Raw genomic sequence first — 21,822 nt, forward strand, 5'->3', positions numbered from 1 at the left:
GTTTTAGGACCTACAGGGTAAATACAACAAGTAAGGCAATTCATGCATTCATGCAGATCCAAAGGTAGGACTGACAAACAAGAAAAGCTAATTCAAAGTAGCTTCATCAGGTGTAAAGTACCATCTAGAATTCTATATCTAGTCTAGCGGAAAGATAAACAACACAAGCTGTGACAGATCCGAATGGAGAGAGAGGCCCCAGCAATCCAGGCCTTTGATGAGAACCATGAAAGTGAATAGGCTTGACCAGCTCCATTTCTCCAAACTGGGACTCCGCTGGCTCAGGGAGGACAGCGGGAATAAGCAAAGGCAGAGTGAGTTTCCCAGCCTGACTGTGGCTAGACAACTTGTCTTGGTGAACTAACGGGAGTTGAAGTGGAGAAGTCTGTTGAGTTCACAATTGTGTCTGGCCTTCTCCAAAAGTCAATGGAAAGTCACTGAAAGATTTTGTACAGAAGGGTGACAGCCTTAACGCAAACTTCAGGGAAGTGAAATTAAAAGCAGTAGGCTGATGGATGGGGGAAAACATCATTTAGGGGCTTTTCTTCATAATCACTACATTTGGAAGCCTTAAATGCTCACAGCATGCTGGAAGCAGAGGGGCTGCAAAGGAAGGTGTAACACACACACACAAAACACCTCTGGACGGTGGCGGGTGTGAATACAAGGAGCCACAGACAAATTTCAAGAACGTCCATAGGTCACTAACACACACACACACACACCCCTTTCCAAAAGCACGAACTGGGAGCTCCAGCCCTGGCCAAGAGACTGACTCAAGCTAACACCCGTCACCCCGAGCAACCCAAACCACCCACCATCCGGCAGGTGACCCCACAAACCAACCCTTCTGGTCCACGCTCCCCATCTCCTCCCGCAGGAGTCAGGGAGGGAGATGGAAAAGTTTGGGGAGTAGTCCCCGGCTCGCGAGAAGGGCATTTTTCTCGTTGCTCGGTCACTCTCAGGTGTTCAGACAGGGAGGATGACATCCGGGCCGTCCTCCGGCCACTCCTCCCCCGGGCCGATTATGAAACTGCGGGCACTTTGCACCTCACCCCGCTCCTAGTGAGTACTCAGGCCCCTCCCCAGACTAATAAAGGTCGCAGCGCGCGGCCGTGGAGCTCACTTGCCAGACACAGCCCGGGTGTCCGAGGGACGCGTGGTCCCCGTAGGTCCAGCCGCCGCCGCCGCCGCCCAGCCGGACCCCTCCCGCAGCCCGCCGGAACCCCGAGTCCCCGCGCCCCAGCACGCGCTCACCCGCACAAGGATGGAGCCGCGCCGCGCCCGCCCGGTCCCCACGCTGCTGCTCGTCCTGGGTGAGTCCCCCGCAGAGGACGAGACTCGGGCGGCCCGGGGGCACCTGTCACTTTCCACCCGACTCCAGGGTCCTCCACTTCCAACCACGTCTCTCCTTAGGCGGGGAGTCCGGTCCTTCCCTCCCGCCGCGGATGGAATGGGATGGGGTAGGGGAGCGGGGAGCGGTGTTCAATATGCCTTTCGCTGATCAAGGAACTTGGGCTGTGTGTTCTGCGTGAATTAATACAGCTCATTATTGGGAGAAATAAAAAGTTGAAAAGATCCACCCCCGCCCCTTAGGAAAATCTGACAGTTTTAAGAAATCCAAAGACAAGGGAAAACTGGGGTGAGGGCAGGGACAGGGGGCGGGAGTAGGGACTAGACCCGCGCCTATAAAAGACCTTTGGGAAAGAAAAGCGGTTTCCTCCCGCCTGGCCTTCAGTTTTCTACATTAAGCGGGCTTCAGCTTTCCGGGGCGCTGGTGTGCGCCGGCGCCGGCTTCGCTGAGGCTCCGGACTCCACGAGTGGAAACGCTGCTCGCTCTCCTGGAGCTGCAGGGACACGCGGGCCCTGCCGCTTCCGGTCCCCTCCCCTCCCGGGCTCATCGCTTGCTGTTAATTGCACTCCGTAGCCTGTAATGGCAAGCCACTCCAGTACTATTGCCTAGAAAATCCCATGGATGGAGGAGCCTGGTAGGCTGCAGTCCGTGGGGTCGCTAAGGGTCGGACACGACTGAGCGACTTCTTTCACTTTTCACTTTCCACTTTCACACATTGGAGAAGGAAATGGCAACCCACTCCAGTGTTCTTGCCTGGAGAATCCCAGGGATGGGGGAGCCTGGTGGGCTTCCGTCTATGGGGTCACACAGAGTCGGACATGACTGAAGTGACTTAGCAGCAGCCTGTAGTAGACACGACTGAACACGCAAACACACATACACGCAGCCGGTAGTGGCAGAGCGTACTTTAATGCATGTCTTCTTATTTGAGATAATTCACTTTTTTTTTTTTTGGACAGAGGGGGGAAAATCCTTACGTAACTTTACTGATTTTGAAAAAAAATAATGCTAATTCCTAAACTTCAAGAAGAGTTTGGAGCTGTTATGAAAATTTTCCTAAGGAAATAAAGGTTGCCAATCTCGCGTTATTTCTCGGATTGCAATGAGGCGAATTCCCCTAACTCTACCTGTGCAGGATGTGACAGTTAAATTATTATTTCTACACACCTTATCTTAGGGGTTAGGAGACCTAATGACATGCATACTATGCATACTTATAAGTTACTTGTCCAAGTTCAAGAACATAGGTGGGAACTGGATCTGTGGTTTCTACCAAAACTTCTAAGAATAACTTGCTAGGAGTTTCTCAGTAAATAATGTGGCTTTGCTATCTTTGTTACCAAGTCTTCCTAGAGTTGGATGTCAGCCTAGAGGTCAGAATAGCTTAACACTTTTTTTCCCCCAACCTGTAAGGTTGATTTGACCAATGCAAGTGTCTGTGTTCTGGGCCACTCATTGAGTATTCTAATTTGAGACATCAAGATCCTATGAATATCCTGGTTACTACCCACTTAGCTTATGTGTTGTGTGTGTTTTTGTTGTCATAAAAATGCTTAACTCCTTTATTGCATTACTTAATTATAGTTCACCTATTTCATCAGCTGCCAAGCCCATTTCTAAATGAGCTCGGTCAGTTTCTGTTTTCCCAGTTTGTTTAGGTATTTCTCTGCCACTAGGAAAGTTCCTGTTTGAAGTTCTGTATCATATCTCTACACTCTATTCAGGTATGCAAGTCCAATAGTCTTATTCGAAAGCACACAGAAAAAAGGCAAGGCCAACCGTTCTTTCTGAAATTGCCATTTCCCCCCTAAACTAAAGATTACCTAGGAATACTTTTCCCAAATATCTATCCTTCAAGAAAAAGAGACATTCTTTTGAGTTTTCAGCAAACATTTTATTATTGCCTTTTTTTTTTGGTGGAATTTATATGTATTTATGTTTGTGGGAAAAAATACAGACACTTTCATTTCCATCTTCTGCTTTCAACACATGCAGATTTAAATTGCTACACACATCCTATAATCATTTGGTCACTTTTACATTTTATAAATATTTGATATTGATTGTTCCCAAATAAAAAGGAAAAAATTTTATATTGAGTCTGCAATTAATGGTAGGGTCTCTTGATCTAAAAATCAAACATACTCAAGGATACCTAGATGGGCTTTTGAGCATGCTCCTGAATGACAGATCCAAGACAATTTATCTGTACTTCATTGCATGATGATAGATAATTGACAGAATAAACATTCTTTCTTGAAATCTGAGAAGCATAGATAGTGAGGCAATGGCTCGCCTTAGAGCTTTCCTTTTGACCCTGAGAGTTTATGAGCTGCCTGCTGTTGGCGCAACCTGAGATGACACATCACGGGCAGAAACACGATGACAGGCCTCTCCGGTCTGGATTTTGACCCAGGCACCCTAGCTGCCTTCCGCATCATCTTGCCTTATAAGCAACTTGGATAATTGGGGTGTGTGGTTCAGCCCTGAGACCCAAATCTAGGCTTGGGAAGGCAGATGCCGCCTGTGAACTAACCATGTTGTGTGTGAGGTGTTTTCCATGTATCCTTTACTCCTTAAAATAACTGTATGAGGTAGAGATGATTATCCCAGTTTGACAAATGAAGAAACCAAGGCTTAGTGATGTCAGATACCTTACAAGGACTTAGAGACAGAAAATGTCAAGGTCATTCTTGGTCAATGTGTAAAGAGCTGGAGGTTTTCAGAGTTAGTTATCAGGAGCATAATAAAGTAACTGGTTCTAATAGAGAAGTCCTAGAGTAGTGTGGGGGTTGCTGCAGAGCTTAGGACCTGTTATGGGCACTGGCATATGTGCAAAAATGGTACCTGATGGTATCACTCAAAAAACCAGGCACAGAAAAGATGAGATTATTTCTTTAAGCTCTGCTCAGATATGTTACATTTTTATTAACCTATATTCAGCATTTTTAATACCCAGGAAATGACTTTATTATGAAGCAATCATTGACGTCAGTTGACTGAGACCTTTGTTTCTATTTTTATAGTTACCTAGACGTATGTTAAGTAAAGCAGACAAGGAGAAGGAAACCCACATTCTTTTTATTCCCTGGATCATTCACAATATTATAAATTGAATGTAGTGTTGACAAGGGATCAAGCTGGAATCTACAGCATACTTTATTAAGAGTGAGAAAATAGACCTACTTATTTGGTTTTAAAAAAAATGTGCAATGGTCCCATAGTCACTTTGGAAAACTTGAATTTGAATGTCTTCTGTTCAGTTTTGCCCAGGAATCTCCCATTTCCTGGTGAATGATCACCCAGGAGATGCAAATGTCGTGTAAGAAATCCTCTTTAAAGGGACTGTCAATTTAGGTGTGGTCTCTTCATCTGTCACTCTGAATATAGGCCTATGCAAATTCCCATGGCTGTAACTGCTGTTGGAAACATTCCTTCAGAAGACAATGGGAAGACTCCCCAAAGGTGTAACAGGCCAGCTCCTCAGGGAGGAGCACCCTGACGGCCATTGCCTTGGTATGGGAATTCTGGAACCTTTGGAAAATGAAGTAACACAACAGACTCAGTGTCCTCTGGCGATGCAGTTTATGTTAAGGCTGGATGTCTGGTTTCAAGGCAAATAAAGGTTCAGTGACATTCTAGGTTAAAGCATTAATCAGGATACTGTTAATAATACCCAGGACAGCTTGATAATTGTCCAGAAAAAAAGTTAGCTCAATTATTTAGGTCAAAAAGCCTGAATTTTAAACTTGAGGCATGAAAGTAAGTGAAATACAAATCTTTTTGAAAATCCTCAGGATAAGGGGAAAAGTCTCTCTTTCTCATATGTATGTATAAATGCATATATGTATAAGTTTATATACACACATATGTGTATCATACTTTACAGTTTTGCATCGAGACATAGTATATAGAATATAGGTTTCACATCCCGCTTCTTTTATTTCATACTTTTGGAAAGATTTATTTCTCCTTGAGCTTCAGTTTTCTCAACTGTAAAATGGAGATTATAATAACTATGCTGTTAGGTTATTGTATATGGATATTATAAATATCATAACATTAAAAATAATGAGAAACAGTTTTAAAGTTGGCATTGTTATCAGTAGTAGCAAGTGTTATTTTTTAGAAAAATGCCTCATTTTATCTTTGTAACTCCCTTTTAGCCAGAAAAGGCATTATTTTTCCCAGTTTATAAATGACAAGACACACTTTAAAAGAAGTGAGTTACACAGCATGTAAGGCTCCTTTTTAAAATATGGTGTGTCATCTACTGTGGATGCTCCCAACTCACTTCACTTTTGGTGAAAGTTCTACTCATCCTTTAAGACTGAAGAAAAATATCAGGCCTTCTCTGATACCTCCCTCCATCTTTCTCTGACCTCTGGAAAATAAATGTGCAGTCTGCCTGCCCGCCCCCCGACCCCCACCCTTTTGCTTCTTTCTGAATCCTCCTATCCTACTCTTCACATCACACTGTAAGTGTGTATCCGGCCCCGTCTTTCCTTACTGATGCTCAGTTTTTATCCATTTAGTCTGTTGTAACAGACTTATGTTAACCAGTCAATGAATATCATTGGAGGGATGATGAGAATGGTGCTCTATTTAGGGTTCTTAGCACTCTGTTTTGACTCAGACAGCTGTTCTTTGAGAATGTGCTTGCAAAGTCAAATATTTTGGCTGAACAATAGTTTTTGAAAATTCAGTTCTGCTTAATAATAAAGTTGAACAGTTTTTCTTCCCCGTTTTCCTCATTTCTATCTCAATGTAGTCTGTATTCAATGACAGTATGCCTAACAAAATTTAAGTGTATCAGCACTGTGTGTGTGTGGGTGGATGTGTGTATAAGAGTATGTGTGTGTGTGTGAGAGAGAGAGAGGGAGGGAGATAGGGCAATGATATGACTGAATGATGGATAATCAGCAAGAAAAAGTATAATTTTAGAAATGAGAGTGACCTTAATCTAATCTAAATTCTCTCTCTCCTACTCCACCCTGCTCCCCGGTGATATTTTCAGAGATAAGGAAACCTAGCTGCAGAGAGATAAACAGTATCTGAGCTAGAACTAGCTCCATACCTCGTGGATTTGCTGGAAGCGTTTCCAGCCTTGGGTCTATTTACACTGTGGACTGGATAGTTTGTTGTGGACTGTTCTATGCATTGCAGGGCATTTAGCAGCAATCCTGGTCTCTACCCACTAGATGTCAGTAGCAGCTCTAGTTGTGACAACCCAAAATCTTTCCGACATTGCTAAATGTCTCTGGTTGGCAAAATTACTCCAGGGTGAGAAGCACCAGCTAATGTTTTCCATTGCTAGGAAGCATTGCCACTCGTAAGTTGCAGTTCGAATAATCAGTGCTTGAATTACTAAGACAAATAAAATTCATGTTAATGGTAAGCTCGTTGCAGATATAAAAGCAATTCTAATGTTAAAAAAATCAACATGGCAATTTTTATTGCCGATTTTAACACCATTTTCCCTGAATAATGATGAAACTTGTTTATGATGGAATCATTCATCATAAACAATGATTTCTCCAATCATTGCATTGCTAACCACCCCATGCCTCCTTTCACAATTCTGTTCTCTTGACTCCTGCAAGACCGAACTTCCTTTTTCCTCCAATTTCCTCGGTCATTTCTATCCACTCCTTGTCACCTATTTCCGAAGTTCTATGATTTTCCATTCCGTACTTTTTCCCTTGGAACATTTGAATGACTTCTATCTTTTAAAGGTAGTATTTCCTCATAAGACTTTCAAATAGATCCTGTCAATTCCATTCCTGTTCTTTTACTCAAGATCCTTTTTCCCAAAGTGAAGTTGCTAAGAGGTGTCTGACTCTTTGCGACCCCATGGACTATAGCCTACCAGGCTCCTCTGTCCATGGGATTTTCCAGGCAATAGTACTTGAGTGGATTGCCATTTCCTTCTCCAGGGGATCTTCCCAACCCAGGGATCGAACCTGGATCTCCCACATTGTAGACAGACGCTTTACCGTCTGAGCCACCAGGGAAGTCCCCTTTTCCCAGGTACCTCATAAATGTAAATAGATGACATATGAACTGCAAACCCAGATTCCTTCATTCGTTATGTCCTCCTTCATGTCTACTAGCTGCAAACACTGCCACAAACCTGCTGTCCTGCCTGTATTATCTACTCTTCTAATGGCATCATCTTCCTTTTATTTTCTGGCCAGAAATCTATGAAACTATGAAACTCCTCCTTCCCTCACTACCACCTGGGATCTAGCCTCTAGTTCGAAGAGAAGCTATGGCCCTTGCATCAGTTTACTTTTCAGCATCTTGTTCAGTATCATGCATATAGAAGACTCTGGGTAGATATTTGTTGAACAGATGTTATTAGAAACAGATAATTACTAAACAGTTAGTATAAGTTGCTTTCCTTCCCTCTGGTTTATCAAGTGTAATTAAGCCCTTCCCACCCTTCTGTTATGGTAAGGACGCACATATGCTTCGCACAAAAGTTAAAGTCTCCAGTGTTAACCAAAAAATATATTTTCACAAAATAAAATTTCTTAGCAGCTCCTATTATGCTAGGTGCATCACACAGATTCTTGGAATGAAATGTAATTAGCCTTAAGGCTTTTAAAATTATCTTTTATGTACTTGTTTTCTCCTCTTTTCTTTCTTTCTTCTTTTTCTTTGATGCATACTGATGAAAACATTATCCTTTTGCAAATTCATTTTTGGCAATGGGCTTTGGTAAAGAATGAATAATAACAATAGCTAGTATGCTTCTAAAAATGTTAAGTTTTCAAAGTTGTAGGCCACAATACGACCGTAAGGAAGTAAGAAAAGGCAAATGGCACACACTTATCCAAACTGTTTCTCCTTTAGAAGATTTTTCTTTTGAGACAATAATGTAATAGTAATTTAAATTTCTGAATTGAATCAATGGGGATACATGTGAGAAGCAAGATGGAAGGGGGTAGATAGAAAAGGTGCTAAAAGGATCTTCCGTGAAATATTATATTGATAAAAAAAATACATTTTCAATAGATAATTTGAAATAACACCCTAGAGATGAATCTTTGGTTTTAGAGGTTGCACATTCCATATTTAGAGCTCTTAGTCACAAAATTTCAAAGCATCCAGATTAGTACGAATTGTATCCTTTATACAATAATTGATATGCTTTCTCCTATGAGAACATTTCCATTATCTATAAGATAGCTTTAAATCCATTTTTATGATAAAATAAGCTCTACTTTGATATTTTGACACATGATTCTTGATTTGAATAGTTTTAAGTATAGTATTGTATGATAACCAAAATATATGAGCATTTTGAAGTATGATATAGAAATTATTGCCAGAACTGAAGAGTTATTTAATGTCTCTGAACTGAAAACTATGGCCTATTACATCTTCTCTTGACAGTTTACAAGGAAGATCTTATGGCTGTATTTGAAATTCAAAATTAAAGACTTATCTGTAACCTGTCATTATATCAACCACTGGTTTCATTCTGTTATCCTGTTTTTATCTAAATAGTTACTGTTGGCTTTTACATTTACTTTTTAATGATGCTTAGTGGTAAAGTTAACATTAAAAGCTGTCGAAAGAAAATGGTTGCTGGTAGGAAGCAAGATTTATGCTATACAGATATACATTATGATATATTATATATGCTATTCTCTGAGAAATAGGCTGTTACTAGAAAGTATTTTCAGTAGTTCTTTTCAGTGTCTGATGTGATAATAGAGTTTACAGTTATTTTAACTTTATCTAATAATGGAGTTTAAGACAAAAAGACATCTGGAAATGATGAAGGTATATTCACTCCTTGAAAGAAAGTATACAAGACCTAACAAGCCTAGTATGTTAAAGACAAATCCTAAAATTACAGACTGCCCTGGAAGAAGGTAGAAAACTAACAGTCTTGTGAGTAGGTAGGCATGTGACCAAGCAGAAGTGTGAACAAAGAGGATTTTGCTGCCTGTTTGGGCTGGGCAATTACTGTGATTCATTATGAGTTTGCTGTTCTGGTCTAAATATCCTAAAAGGTTAAATTAGGAAAATAAGGTGCATTCCTTTCATTCTGTAACCCATCTCATTTTATTTTGGGTCATTTTTATTTGACTTGATTGTTATTCAGGAGAGTCTTTTTATCTCTGAGAATTGCAGTTGATGATTGCAGAACAGGCTTGGTTAACCAGTCACCAAATCTCAGTCTCCATCTAGATGGCCCCTCCGTGTGGCCAGAAGGGAGCAAGGACAAAAGAAACCGTATGCAATAAAAAGGACGTTTTCTACCTTTAGCATTCCTTCTGATGGTCAGGCACGCACTTTTCACTTAATGCCCCAGGGCCCAGGACATTTAGTGCCCCCCTCCCCCCACTGGAGTGATGGCACTCAACCTCTCCCACGCGCTGTCCCCAGTATTGTGTAAGGTGTAGGCTCGGCCCTGACTCACAGAGTAGAGGTGATTTGTATCCTGTGAGTCACCGGTGCCACTTCCTGCTGGCACATTTGAGATTTCACTGAAACAAATCTCTGAAAGGTGAAGGTAGATGAATAGGCAAGCTTTAAATTCCTGAAACCCATTTGGAAATTGGACAGAAATAATGGGCTCCAAAGACAGTTTTGTTTTCATAACATTATTGACATAGAAGTTCCAATGGCTAATTTTGAGTTTGCAAATTACCGTTTAGCATGGAATTCCTCTGTAGCTTAGTTATCAATGTAGGGCTGGCCACCAGTCTGTTTGCTGACATTATCCAAACTCTATATCCAAATAATATCATAGGGTTATATTTTCTCAGCAGGGACCCATGGTCAAGATCAAAAATTCAAATATAAGATTTGCAACTGACCTAGAGAAAGATCATTATGTTCAATTAACACTAAAGTCATGAAAAACTGAAAGATTAAGGAAATATACAGATAGGACTTCAGCATGGATCCCTGTATGACTTTAATGAGTAATGATTTATAATTGGATATGAATGCTGGATGTTTAAATTCTCCATGGGTTAACTTTTTTAATCTTTTGATCACTCCCCACTATTCCTTTACCCCATTTTGCAAGGCCCTGGGCTAGATGTGAGGTTGAGGAAAGCTTGAAAACCACTTTTGAAGCAATAGAGCTGTGTGAATGAACACATGATTTAGAACCAATTTTGGTAGTTCATTTAGAACCAATTTGGGTAATTCTTCCCAAGTGGTGCTAGTGGTAAAGAATCTGTGTGCCAGAGCAGGAGACACAAAAGATGCGTATCTTATCCCTGGGTCATTGGAAAGATCCCCTGGAGAAGGAAACTGCAACCCACTCCAGTATTCTAGCCTGGAAAATTCCATGGACAGAGGAGCCTGGCCGGCTACAGTCCATGAGTCGCAAAGAGTCAGAAACGACTGAGCGCGTATAAGAACTGAACACTTGGTAGTTCACTGGCTACGTATATCTATGATTAAAGTGTAATCTAAACACTGTCATTTGAGAAGTACATTTAAAATCATTTACAGTTCCATCTATAAAATACCCGGATGTGGGATTAATGTACCAAGTCTCATAGAAACCATCCTGAGAGGTGGACTATGTCCAAGGGAGCGTCACAGGTTAGGACAGCCCAGTTTTTGTGGAGGCACGCCCTGCCCTGAACATTCTTTAATTCACAAAGACAAATATTTCACCTGTGGCTTGACCAACTGGAACAAAGTTTCCAACAGTGGAAAAACTAACAATATGAAAAACCTTTGAGAAAAAAAAAAAAAACAACTAATAAGCAACACCTCAGAGCAATTAGCTGAATTTTATTATAATAGTTGTATGTTGCATTTGTAAGCAGTTCTGAACAGGAAAGGCTAGTGTCTGACTTCTGCAAAGAATGAAGAAATGATCCTTTGCAGAGAAATGTGCATTTGCACAGTGGACCTGGCTGGCCCTTTTGCAGTAGGAGAATCGATAATATCTCCTCCCATCAGTTGAAGAGCCATGGAGGAATAGGGATGTCAGGGATGTAAAAACACACATTTGAAACTGCAGCTTGTGTTGAGCAGACTGTATAAATTAAAGGAAATAATTCTTTACGAGTGAAAGTTTATGGTAAAATTATATCGAGAAGTAGAATAATACTGGCTTAGATAAAACTAGCTAATTCACTCCTGAAAAAATGTGTGGATAAAGTTATGCTTTTCCATCTCTGTTCAACTGACAGTGGAATCCAAATTTTAGCCATCTTTTTGTCATTGATGAAAAAAAATTTTTTTTTCCCTGTAAGGACAATCAAAGTATCGTTTATATTGTAGGAGAAATATGGAGCAGGGAGATGATAGTTCTAAACTTTCCAAAAGATATTTTCAAGTCACTGAAAGGTTATGATACTCGATGTCATAAGATGTACTCCTAACCCTTATCTTCTATAATCTCTAGATAATTGGTCTTGGATAAGACATTTAATTTAACTACACTGCAGTTATTGAGGTTAATATAACTACTTCACAGGATTATTATCAGTGTCAAGTTTGAAACATAAAGAAATTGCAAAGTCTGATGCTTATGTTTTACCCAAATCATACTCAAGTTGCTTAACATGTACACATCTCCTCTAATTGTGAAAAAATGAAATTCTACATTATATGAAATAATTATCCTTTAAAATACCAAAGTACAGAGAGATTTATAACCTTGTTATAGACCAGTAGAGGGCACTATCCACATATACTACTGCTAAAAATAAGCTAGCTATTGAATGGCATGGAACATTCATGAGTCCCATTTCATTTAATTCTCCCCCAAACTCTATAATTTGGGAAAATTGAGATCCAGAGAATTTAATTAATTTGTCCAAAATTGCATAGCTCAGGTTTTCTCCTAGGATTGCCTTTCCGCCATATTTTGTTGCCTCTTTATGGCATTAAATACTCTGCTTCAGTTATATTTAGCTGCGTTCATTCCCTGTAATGTCCATTATACGCTAGTGTTATTGCCTGTTTCCAAATTCTGTAATGTGGCCAACGAACAACATTGCTGTGTACTCTGAAGAAAGTTACTTAAACTCTTTATGCCTCATTTTTCTCATGTGGCTAATGGGGAGAACAGTAGTAACTTCTTCATAGAGTCACTGAATGGATTAAAGAGATAGTATAGTAAGGATGGGTTTCCCTGGTGACTCAGACGGTAAAGAATCGTACTGCGATGCTGGATACCCAGGTTCGATCCCCGGGTCAGGAAGATCCCCTGGGGAAGAAAATGGCTACCCACTCCAGGATTCTTGGGGCTTCCCTGGTGGCTCAGAACATAAAAAATCTATATGCTCATACATAGTACATGGTCAAGAAATGTCAACTGCTGCCAACTACTACCACCACCACCACCAATAATGTTTATTACATAACAGATATTCATATAACCTAGAACGAGTGATTAAAGAGCAAATACATGACTCCTAAGAAGAAGAGTAAAACTCTCTTCAGTAAACTTTCATGCAGTTAAAAGGATTCTTCCTATTCTTTCCATGCAATTCACAAACTTCTTGAGTCATCCTGGTGCCCGTTCTGCAACATTTATCTTTTCAGTGGAGACACACAATGAAACACCTTGTTAATCTCTTATTAGATGACAGAAACTGTATTCTAAGGCTCAGTATGGTTCATGTAGCGTGTGTATTCGTTCCCATATTGCATAAGATATGTTCTGACTTTACTTAGATTACATATTGTTCATTAAAATCTATTAATATTTTCATGTGTAATACAAAGAGTACCTTAGGTACTTAAATCAACAACTGATGTATCTTCGGTTGAGAGTCCTATTTCATTTTGACCATAAATAGAAGCTGAGTTTTATTTGAAGCCTTCTTTGGAGCATTGCTCTGAACACATCATGAAGTAAACCGGTGGAAATTTTCCAATCGCTAAGCTTCTTAAGAAATCAAATGTTAAAACCAGGTCTTTGAAAAGGTTACTATGAAATGTTTAGAACAGGTTACGTTTGTAACTCTGAATATAATGCCAAGGCTTTTACCATGGGACACAGAGCTGGGTGTTCATGTATTTTCAGTGATATGCCTGTTTTCTTTCAGGGTTTAAATGGATCAAATTCTTGAAATAATTAAAAGAAATCTGCAGATATTGTAATTGTGTGGAAATCTGGTCAGAGTTTCTTTCTTGAAGCATTGGTTATATATTTTATTTTTCTCCATAGTTTTCTATCTTCTTCAAGCAGTCTTCAGTACAACTGTGATTCCTTCATGTATCCCAGGAGAGTCGGGAGATAACTGCACAGCATTAGGTAAGCCCAGCTTTGTCAATGTTGCATCAGATAATTACACATTCTTAACAGAAATGTAAACTTAAAGACTATAAATATGAGATAGCAGAAAAAAGAGAAGAATACCTGCTAATTAACAAAAGAACTCGATGATCTGGAAAAATTATATAAAGGAGTAACTGGAGGCCGAGGGACTGGATATCTAGTTATATGTGAAGATTTGATCTTAAAGAGAGGGAACAAAGGAAATCAGATTCCCTTTGATCATTTCAGAGCTTTGCTGTGAAACCATTGGGAGAGGCTGGATCCCAGGCAAAATAGGCAAATTTGAGCTTTGTACACAGTAGATAACGTATTTCGTTGTTATTTTTTGTAAAAGGAACAAATGATGTCCTTTGAGTTACAGCATTCATTCAGAGTACTTCAGTTCAGTTCAGTCGCTCAGTCGTGTCCGAATCTCCGCGACCCCATGAATCACAGCACGCCAGGTCTCCCTGTCCATCACCAACTCCCGGAGTACACTCACACTCATGTCCACAGAGTCAGTGATGCCATCCAGCCATCTCATTCTCCGTCGTCCCCTTCTCCTCCCGCCCCCAACCTTTCCCAGCATCAGAGTCTTTTCCAGTGAGTCAACTCGTCGCATGAGGTGGCCAAAGTATTGCAGCTTCAGCTTTAGCATCAGTCCCTCCAATGAACATCCAGGATTGATCTCCTCTAGAATGGACTGGTTGGATCTCCTTGCAGTATAAGGGACTCTCAAGAGTCTTCTCCAACACCACAGTTCAAAAGCATCGATTCTTCGGCAATCAGCTTTCTTCACAGTCCAACTCTCACATCCATACATGACTACTTAATACATGCCAAATACTGTGCTTGGGTGGCATTAGTGGTAAAGAAGTAGCCTGCTAATGCAGGAGATGTAAGAGATGTGGGTTTGTTCCCTGTTTAGGGAAGATCCCTGGAGAAGGGCATGGCAACCCCCTGCTGTATTCTTGCCTGGAAAATCCCATGGACAGAGGAACCTGACGGGCTATGGTCCATAGCCTCACAAAGAGCCAGACACGACTGAAGCAACTTAGCATACGTGCACACAGATACGTGGTGCATAGTCTTATCTTTGGACCCCAGAGGACTCTGACTGTGGTTCAGGAGAGATCTGCTTTATATTCAGTCTGAGTTATTGAGTTCAGAGTTATCCTGAGTAACCAGAGGATTACGCCTCCTTTCTTGTCCTTCCTCATTATACTCTAGAGGTTTGGTCTGCCTCGCTCCCTATTTTTGGCTATTTGAACAAGAGTATTACAGTCAAGATGCCTTCTTCAAATTTTAGTAATTAAAACATTCTAGGGATTCCTTGGTGGTCCAATGGTTAAGACTCTATGCTTCAACTGCAGGGGGACATGGGTTCAGTCCCTGGTTTAGGAACTAAGATCCCACATGCCACATGGCCAAAAAAGTAAATAAACTGTAAAAAGAGAAAAAAAGCTCTTTATAAAAAATTCTAAAGTAAATTTTATGTGTAGGTTGTAGTGCTAAAGAGGCTACTATTTTCATGGTTGTATTTGTGTAACCAAGGCATTTATAAGTCAGGGTTTGTTTAGGTCATATTCAGCCCTTATCATTAGAGACTGATTGATTTTGGGTTTGGGGTGGTGGTTTAGTCATAAGTCATGTCTGATTCTTTTGACCCAATGGACTGTAGCCTGTTAGGATCTTCCATGGGACTTTCCAGGCAAGAATACTGGGGTGGATTGCCATTTCCTTCTCCGAGGGATCTTCCTGACCCAGAGATCAAACCCTAGTCTCCTGCATTGCAGGCGGATCCTTTACCGACTGAGCTACCAGAGAATGCACACCAAAACAAACCTTGCTGGCTTAAAACCCGCTATAGATTTAAGCTGTCTTAAATTAATTAATGGATTCAGCTTGCAAATGTCTGAATTATTTGAAAAAATTAGACAACCTTATTTGGATAAGTGAATAGCCATAAAGTATTATGATTTTTCATGTGTGCCTTCAGCTTACCTTTTCTAACCTTATACATTGTCTTTTGAGAATTTTATTCCCAGTTTTTATTTTGTTTTGTTTAGTCCTCTGGGCATTTTCCTTTGGGAATCCAGTGTTTTGCTTATTGGTCTAGAGAGTATGAAAACTAAAGTGACTTTTTGTCCACAAATGCCTGAGAATGGTTATTATTATGAAAGGATGATTACTATTTCAAAGTAAGTAACAGAATACATTCCACTTTCCGTTTCTTTCACAGTTCGAACAGAAGATAATCCACGTGTGGCTCAAGTGTCAATAACAAAGTGTAGTGCTGACATGAATGGCTACTGTTTGCATGGACAGTGCATCTACCTGGTAGACATGAGTGAAAACTACTGCAGGTAATGTGCCCAACACAAACAAACAATTTTTTAAAAACCCACATTGTCTCTCTTTTTTATCTTCTTAATAATTACTCTATTATTTCCATGGGCTGCAGTTTTTAGTACTATTAGCTTGCAATTTGTATTTACTATTGGAAACTTTATTGAGTTTTTCTTTTAAGTTGTGCTGTGTGTGCTAAGTCGCTTCAGTCATGTCTGACTCTTTGCAACCCCATGGACTGTAGCCCACCAGGCGTCTCTGTCCATGGGATTCTCCAGGCAAGAATACCGGAGTGGGTAGCCATTCCCTTCTCCAGGGCATCTTCCTGACCCGGGGATCGAACCTGGCTCTCTTATGCCTCCTGCATTGTCAGGCAGGTTCTTTACCACTAGTGCCACCTTCTTTTCAGTTGGGGAACAAATAGTAGAACAAACGGTAGTTATCAGATTATACAGATAGTTCAGGGGTGTGGAATGGGGAGGGCTTCAGATAGCTTCTTCTCACATTTACCACAATGGCAGGTCAACTTTTAATCTTTTCACTGGATTTATATGTCAGCTATTGTTACAAGCATTGACTCCACTGATTTAGACAAAAAGCACCTCAAACCCACACAACTTACACAATACCATTGTCAGCCACATAGGCAGCTAAATCAGACTATCATTTTAATATAACAGTTGCGATTTGAGAGCTTCATGGGGCTCTTTTATCAAAGTTGGGCCAGCTTTCAGGTCAGTCTTTGAATTCATCTTTACGACTTTCAGCAGACCTTGTTGATATCTTGCATTATAGTGTGAGATGACCTCTTATGAAACTAATTCAGAACCAAGATTTCTTTTTAAAATAATTGATCTTTCTCTTCCATTGTCCTTTAGGTGTGAAGTAGGTTACACTGGTGTCCGGTGTGAGCATTTCTTTTTAACCGTCCAAAAACCTCTGAGCAAAGAATATGTGGCTTTGACTGTGATTCTTGTTATCTTGTTCCTTGTCATTGTTGCTGGTTCCATATACTACTTCTGCAGATGGTAAGCCAGTGTTTTTGTTTTTTAACACTCTGCTTTTGTAAATTACCTTTATATAAGACACACAAACTGGGTAAAAATATGGCAAAGTATTATTTAGTGGGAAAAGACAGACTTTGCACTAAAGATATTTTTAAGGAAGTTTCAGCAGCAGAGCATCTGGACTGGACTCTGTCTGGGGCTCTGTTATTTATTACCTCTGTGATCTTATACAACTTAAACTAAGAATATCAGTTCCTGCCTTTATAAAATACAAAGAGAAATCCTTATTCTACATTAATGACAGGATTACTATCAGTATTGAGTATAACCTATGCAAAAGTAAATCATAAGGCATCATGTCAATGTTAAATTTAGCCACTTGTATTTAATTTATTAGATTGAAGTTTGTATTTCATAAAATATACTTTGTAAATTAATAACCCCAGAGGCTTAGGATCTTAAAATTTAAGGCAGACTAGAAGAAATAAATGTCCAGATAATTGTAAGAGCTTACTTTTAAAAATTGGTTCATGCCAATCACTTAAAATTCCATCTTCAACACTCCATCTTCGTGTACAGTGCTATACTGATATATGCTGATAACTGAGTGGGCATTGAAACTTTTGACAGCATATCAGATTGGCTGTTTTTTAAGGTTAGTATCAGGAATAGTATGACTTAAATAGTGTGTGTGTTCAGTCATATCCAACTCTTTGCGACCCCATGAACTGTAGCTTGCCAGGCTCCTCTGTCCATGGACTTTTCCACGCAAGAATACTGGAGTGGGTTGTCATTTCCTACTGCAAGGGAACATCCTAATCCAGGAATCAAAACTGAGTCTCTTGCGTCTACTGCATTGGCAGGCTGGCTCTTTACCACCAGGTCTCCTGGGAAGCCCTACTTAATAGTAGCTGCCTTTAAAATGTCTCCATGAAATCCTTCTTATTTTGGAAGGGCTACAAATTTTTCAGTGTACATTTGAGTGAATTTTATTTTATTTTTGCTGAAAATAATGCACTTCTACTTTTGAAGCTCCAAAACTGTTACTTTTACAAGATTAAATTTATTTGGTCTGTGTTTACTTCTAAGTATTCATCAAATTATAATACCTTTTTAATTAGTTACGATCATATAACTGAATATTATTACAACTGAAACACACCTGAAAGGTCTTTAACTACAATCCTTTCTTTTAGAAATATGAGAAAGTGAGACCCAGAGAGGTGAACTGACATGCCTTGGCTTGTCTAGTTGACAAGTAGCCAGATCAAGGCTAAACAAAGGTTTTCCTAATCGTGTTTTTCAACTAAGCAAAACATTATGCAGTTTCCTTAAGTCTGCATGATTCATCTTCAAAATGGGTAGAAAATGAACTCAAAATATTAAGTAGATAGCTTTAATGAATGAATGAATGAAGATTCTGAACCACTAGATTTATGAATCTTAACTAGGAGAACTTGCCAGGTTATGTAATCCATTTGTACTTTACTTTTTTCATCTGTAAAATGAGGATGATAATGCTAAGTGTAAGGATAAAATAAATAATGAATATATGGCACTTAAAACATTGTCAGTCACGTAGCAGTTGCCTGATAAATATTAGTTATTTTTATTTTTATTGGTGATAACATTACATCAACATGATGGGTAAAATATAATAGTGATATTCAAAGTACTTGTACTTTTTTTCTTATTTGTAATAAGGAAAGAAGGAAGAAAAAGGGAAGGGAAGACAGAGAAAAAGAAAAAAATGGTAACAGTCCAGGATTAAATGTGGTCACATGCTCTTCTGGAATTTTACAGTTTTCATGACCATCTGAAAGCCTCTGAGAAGTTCTTTAACTGCATTTCACCATCTCCTTCCAAAATTATTTGTCCAGGGAAACTACTCTGTGCCCCTTTCCTCTTTTCTCAACTTCAACCTAAACCTGGTTACCTGTGTCATTTTGGAAGCACCATGCTAAAGTACCTTCAGAGCCCAAGTATTTGTTTCTTTTGTTAGCATACTTTGTTCTTATTACTGTTAACTACAGTGCTAATGATTTCATTTCTGAATATTTCTAGGTACAGGAATCAAAAAAGTAAAGAACCCAAGAAGGAATATGAAAGAGTGACCTCAGGGGATCCGGCATTGCCGCAAGTCTGAATGGTGCCATTAAGCTTATGGGCAGGAATGCACTGCATGCCTGGTTATGTTAATATTCCTATTTTATTAATAATATTTATGTGGGGTCATATGTTAAGTCAACAATGATGTATTTTTTAATATACTAAGAAAAGTTTTTATTTTTGTTTTATTTTTAACAGATTGCTAATGTATAATGTACACAAAATATTTAATATAAAAGGAAAGTGGATATTTTTGTAAGAAATCCTTTTCTGGGCTAAATGCTTCACTGAAAACTTTTTTGCCTGGTGTACAGAGCATAGAAGTGAGCAATGCCCAGTTTGTTGTTTAGAAAGTGTCAGCATGTGACAGATTTCTATAAGCCTAAAATATGGTCAAACCAATTTAATATATTTTTCTACTGCTTGAATCAATGATAATTGGTTTGACTGTATTAGAGTTTGGTGTTTGAGTTGGCACCACTGTGCCATGTATTTAAACAGTAATGCTATGGGAATTGGGGAGAAGCAAATATAGATCTTGGGCTAAACACTACACCTTCTGCTCCTTCTACTCACACATCCTGACTGTTTACTGCCTGGAAGGAAGGTGCGTGATTCTCTATGCCCATTCACAACTCCTATGGATATTAGTCATCCATCTAATACAGGGGTCTCCAACCCCCAGCCACAGACTGCTCCCAGTCCACAGCTGGTTAGGAATGGGCCACACATCAGGAGGTGAGTGGCAGGCAAGCAAGCAAAGCTTCATCTGTATTTACAGCCTCTCCCCATCACTCACTTCTCCCTGGTGCATGGAAAAATTGTCTTCCACAAAACCTGTCCCTGGAGCCAAAAAGGTTGGGGACTAATGATCTAATAGATTTTCCTTAAGAAAATGAATTGAGAAAACTTTTACCATCTTTTATGTAATTTCATGTATAGCTTCACAATGTTCTTTTTTTTTTTTTTTAGCACAACATTTATGCTAGGTAACTGTTGCTCATGAACTAATAAAAAAAATCCACACATGAAGCCAAAATTTGTGCTTCTTTTTTGAAGCGTATTTATTTCTATATGAACTTTCCTAAAGAATTATACAATTAAATCAGAGTCCAAAATTTGATGGACTAAGTGTTATTTTAAAGTATAATATAAGACAATTATTCTATATGTGGTCTAAAGAGATCTGAAAGCATATTCAGTTTTCCACTAATATAGCTGAAGTCAAATGTGCTGTGTAAGAATATGTTTTTAATCCTGCACAGCTTATTGACATTTACTGTATGTAAGGGAGGTCTGCGTTTTTTGAGTGATATTGATTGCTTCAAAAAAAATTATTGACGAACCAAGAAATCATCTGAAATCCATTTATTTTGTTACAAAGGGGAGTCATATTGCTTTATCTTGAGCATTTCAATTCATATTACATAATTAATTGTAAGTGGTTTGGGATGTTAAATCTTTATTTAAGGATGCTTAAGTAAAGATTAAAAACTAGCCCCTGTAAAAGTTAAATTTTTATTTATAATTTTATCTTAAATAATAAAAGAGATAGGACACAGATTGCTTTTATGGGTGAAAATTAATTTTAAAAATGTTTTAATGAAGATAATGGTGGGCAAACATTAAAAAAAACCGTTGCTATTAGCTCATGTTTCTTACAAACAATGAAAAAAATTTGGCTCATATTTAGTCTGTCTTCCTTATTTTATAAATTTCTTACTATATATATTTCTAGAAAGATCTGTCTATATCTAATGCATTGAGACTAAATGCAAACCAATGCATAAATACCTACTTTGTGGCTTCCCACTAAGACCACACAGTAACCCGGTAGACATACTCTATAACCAAAGAGGTTCTAAGATTGATGCTAAAGATAACCTCGTGATCAAGATTTGTGTAATATATTAAATATTTAAAATATAATCAAATGCCACTGTTCTTTTGGACATTCTTTGTTCTTTCTCTGCCAAAGTCAAAGCAAGGAGAGAGATGGTGCATTGGGAGGACAGATTTTTATTTTTGAGTCCTGAGAAGAAGATTAGTTAAGTTCAACTGCTCTGAGGTGTCAGATCAATTTCTATGTACCAAATACATGATACTAGCTTCTAATTTCTGTTGATTTCAGTAATGCAGTTTTTAAAAACTTATGTCTGATCCATTTTGCCATTTTTGCTGCAATAGTCAGTATGTGGAGTTTTGGGAAAAAAATGTGTTTGACTTGCTGCCCAATACTTTCTGATTTTTTTCTACTCTTATTCTTATGGGAAAAAGGGGAGTAACAACTTTTATATAAACAGTGTTGCTTGAGTAAATTTTAATGTTTTGACTGAAGAATAATTTTATCTAAAACATGCCTGTTATTCAAGTTGGATGAGGTTAAATGTAAGATAGTGAATTTTTCTCTGCTTTTTTTGCACTCTGTAATTGCACTTTTTAAGTTTGAAGAGCCATTTTGGTATACAGTTTATATTAAAGATGCTATAGAACATAAAGTTGTATCACATGCAGTTTAAAGTAACTTATTTGACAATGAATTTTATCAGAGTACTGAATTGTATCAATTTGTTTGTGTTCAATATCAGCTTTGATAATTGTGTACCTTAAGATATTGAAGGAGACTATAGATACTTCACAGGATATTATTAATTTTTATTTATTTTTTGTTGCAAACTGGAAAAAACAAAATTGAAAAATAAAAATGCATGAAACACCTTGCATTAAAAATGTCACTGATTGATTTA

At 38.8% G+C, this 21,822-nt stretch overlaps 1 protein-coding gene across 1 annotated transcript; it reads left to right on the forward strand.

Annotated features, from left to right (window-relative positions):
* Window positions 1–1,091: 1,091 nt before the first annotated feature.
* Window positions 1,092–21,810, forward strand: EREG (epiregulin). Its single transcript, XM_055434371.2, has 5 exons — window positions 1,092–1,316; window positions 13,521–13,607; window positions 15,853–15,976; window positions 16,838–16,987; window positions 19,031–21,810. Exons 1-5 carry the CDS (start codon window positions 1,268–1,270, stop codon window positions 19,110–19,112), a joined length of 492 nt encoding a protein of 163 aa, XP_055290346.2. The 5' UTR covers window positions 1,092–1,267; the 3' UTR covers window positions 19,113–21,810.
* Window positions 21,811–21,822: the final 12 nt, after the last annotated feature.

This window comes from Moschus berezovskii, chromosome 5, assembly GCF_049115385.1.
Source record: "Moschus berezovskii isolate FMDL1 chromosome 5, NW_MosBer_1.0, whole genome shotgun sequence".
Lineage (NCBI taxonomy): Eukaryota > Metazoa > Chordata > Mammalia > Artiodactyla > Moschidae > Moschus > Moschus berezovskii.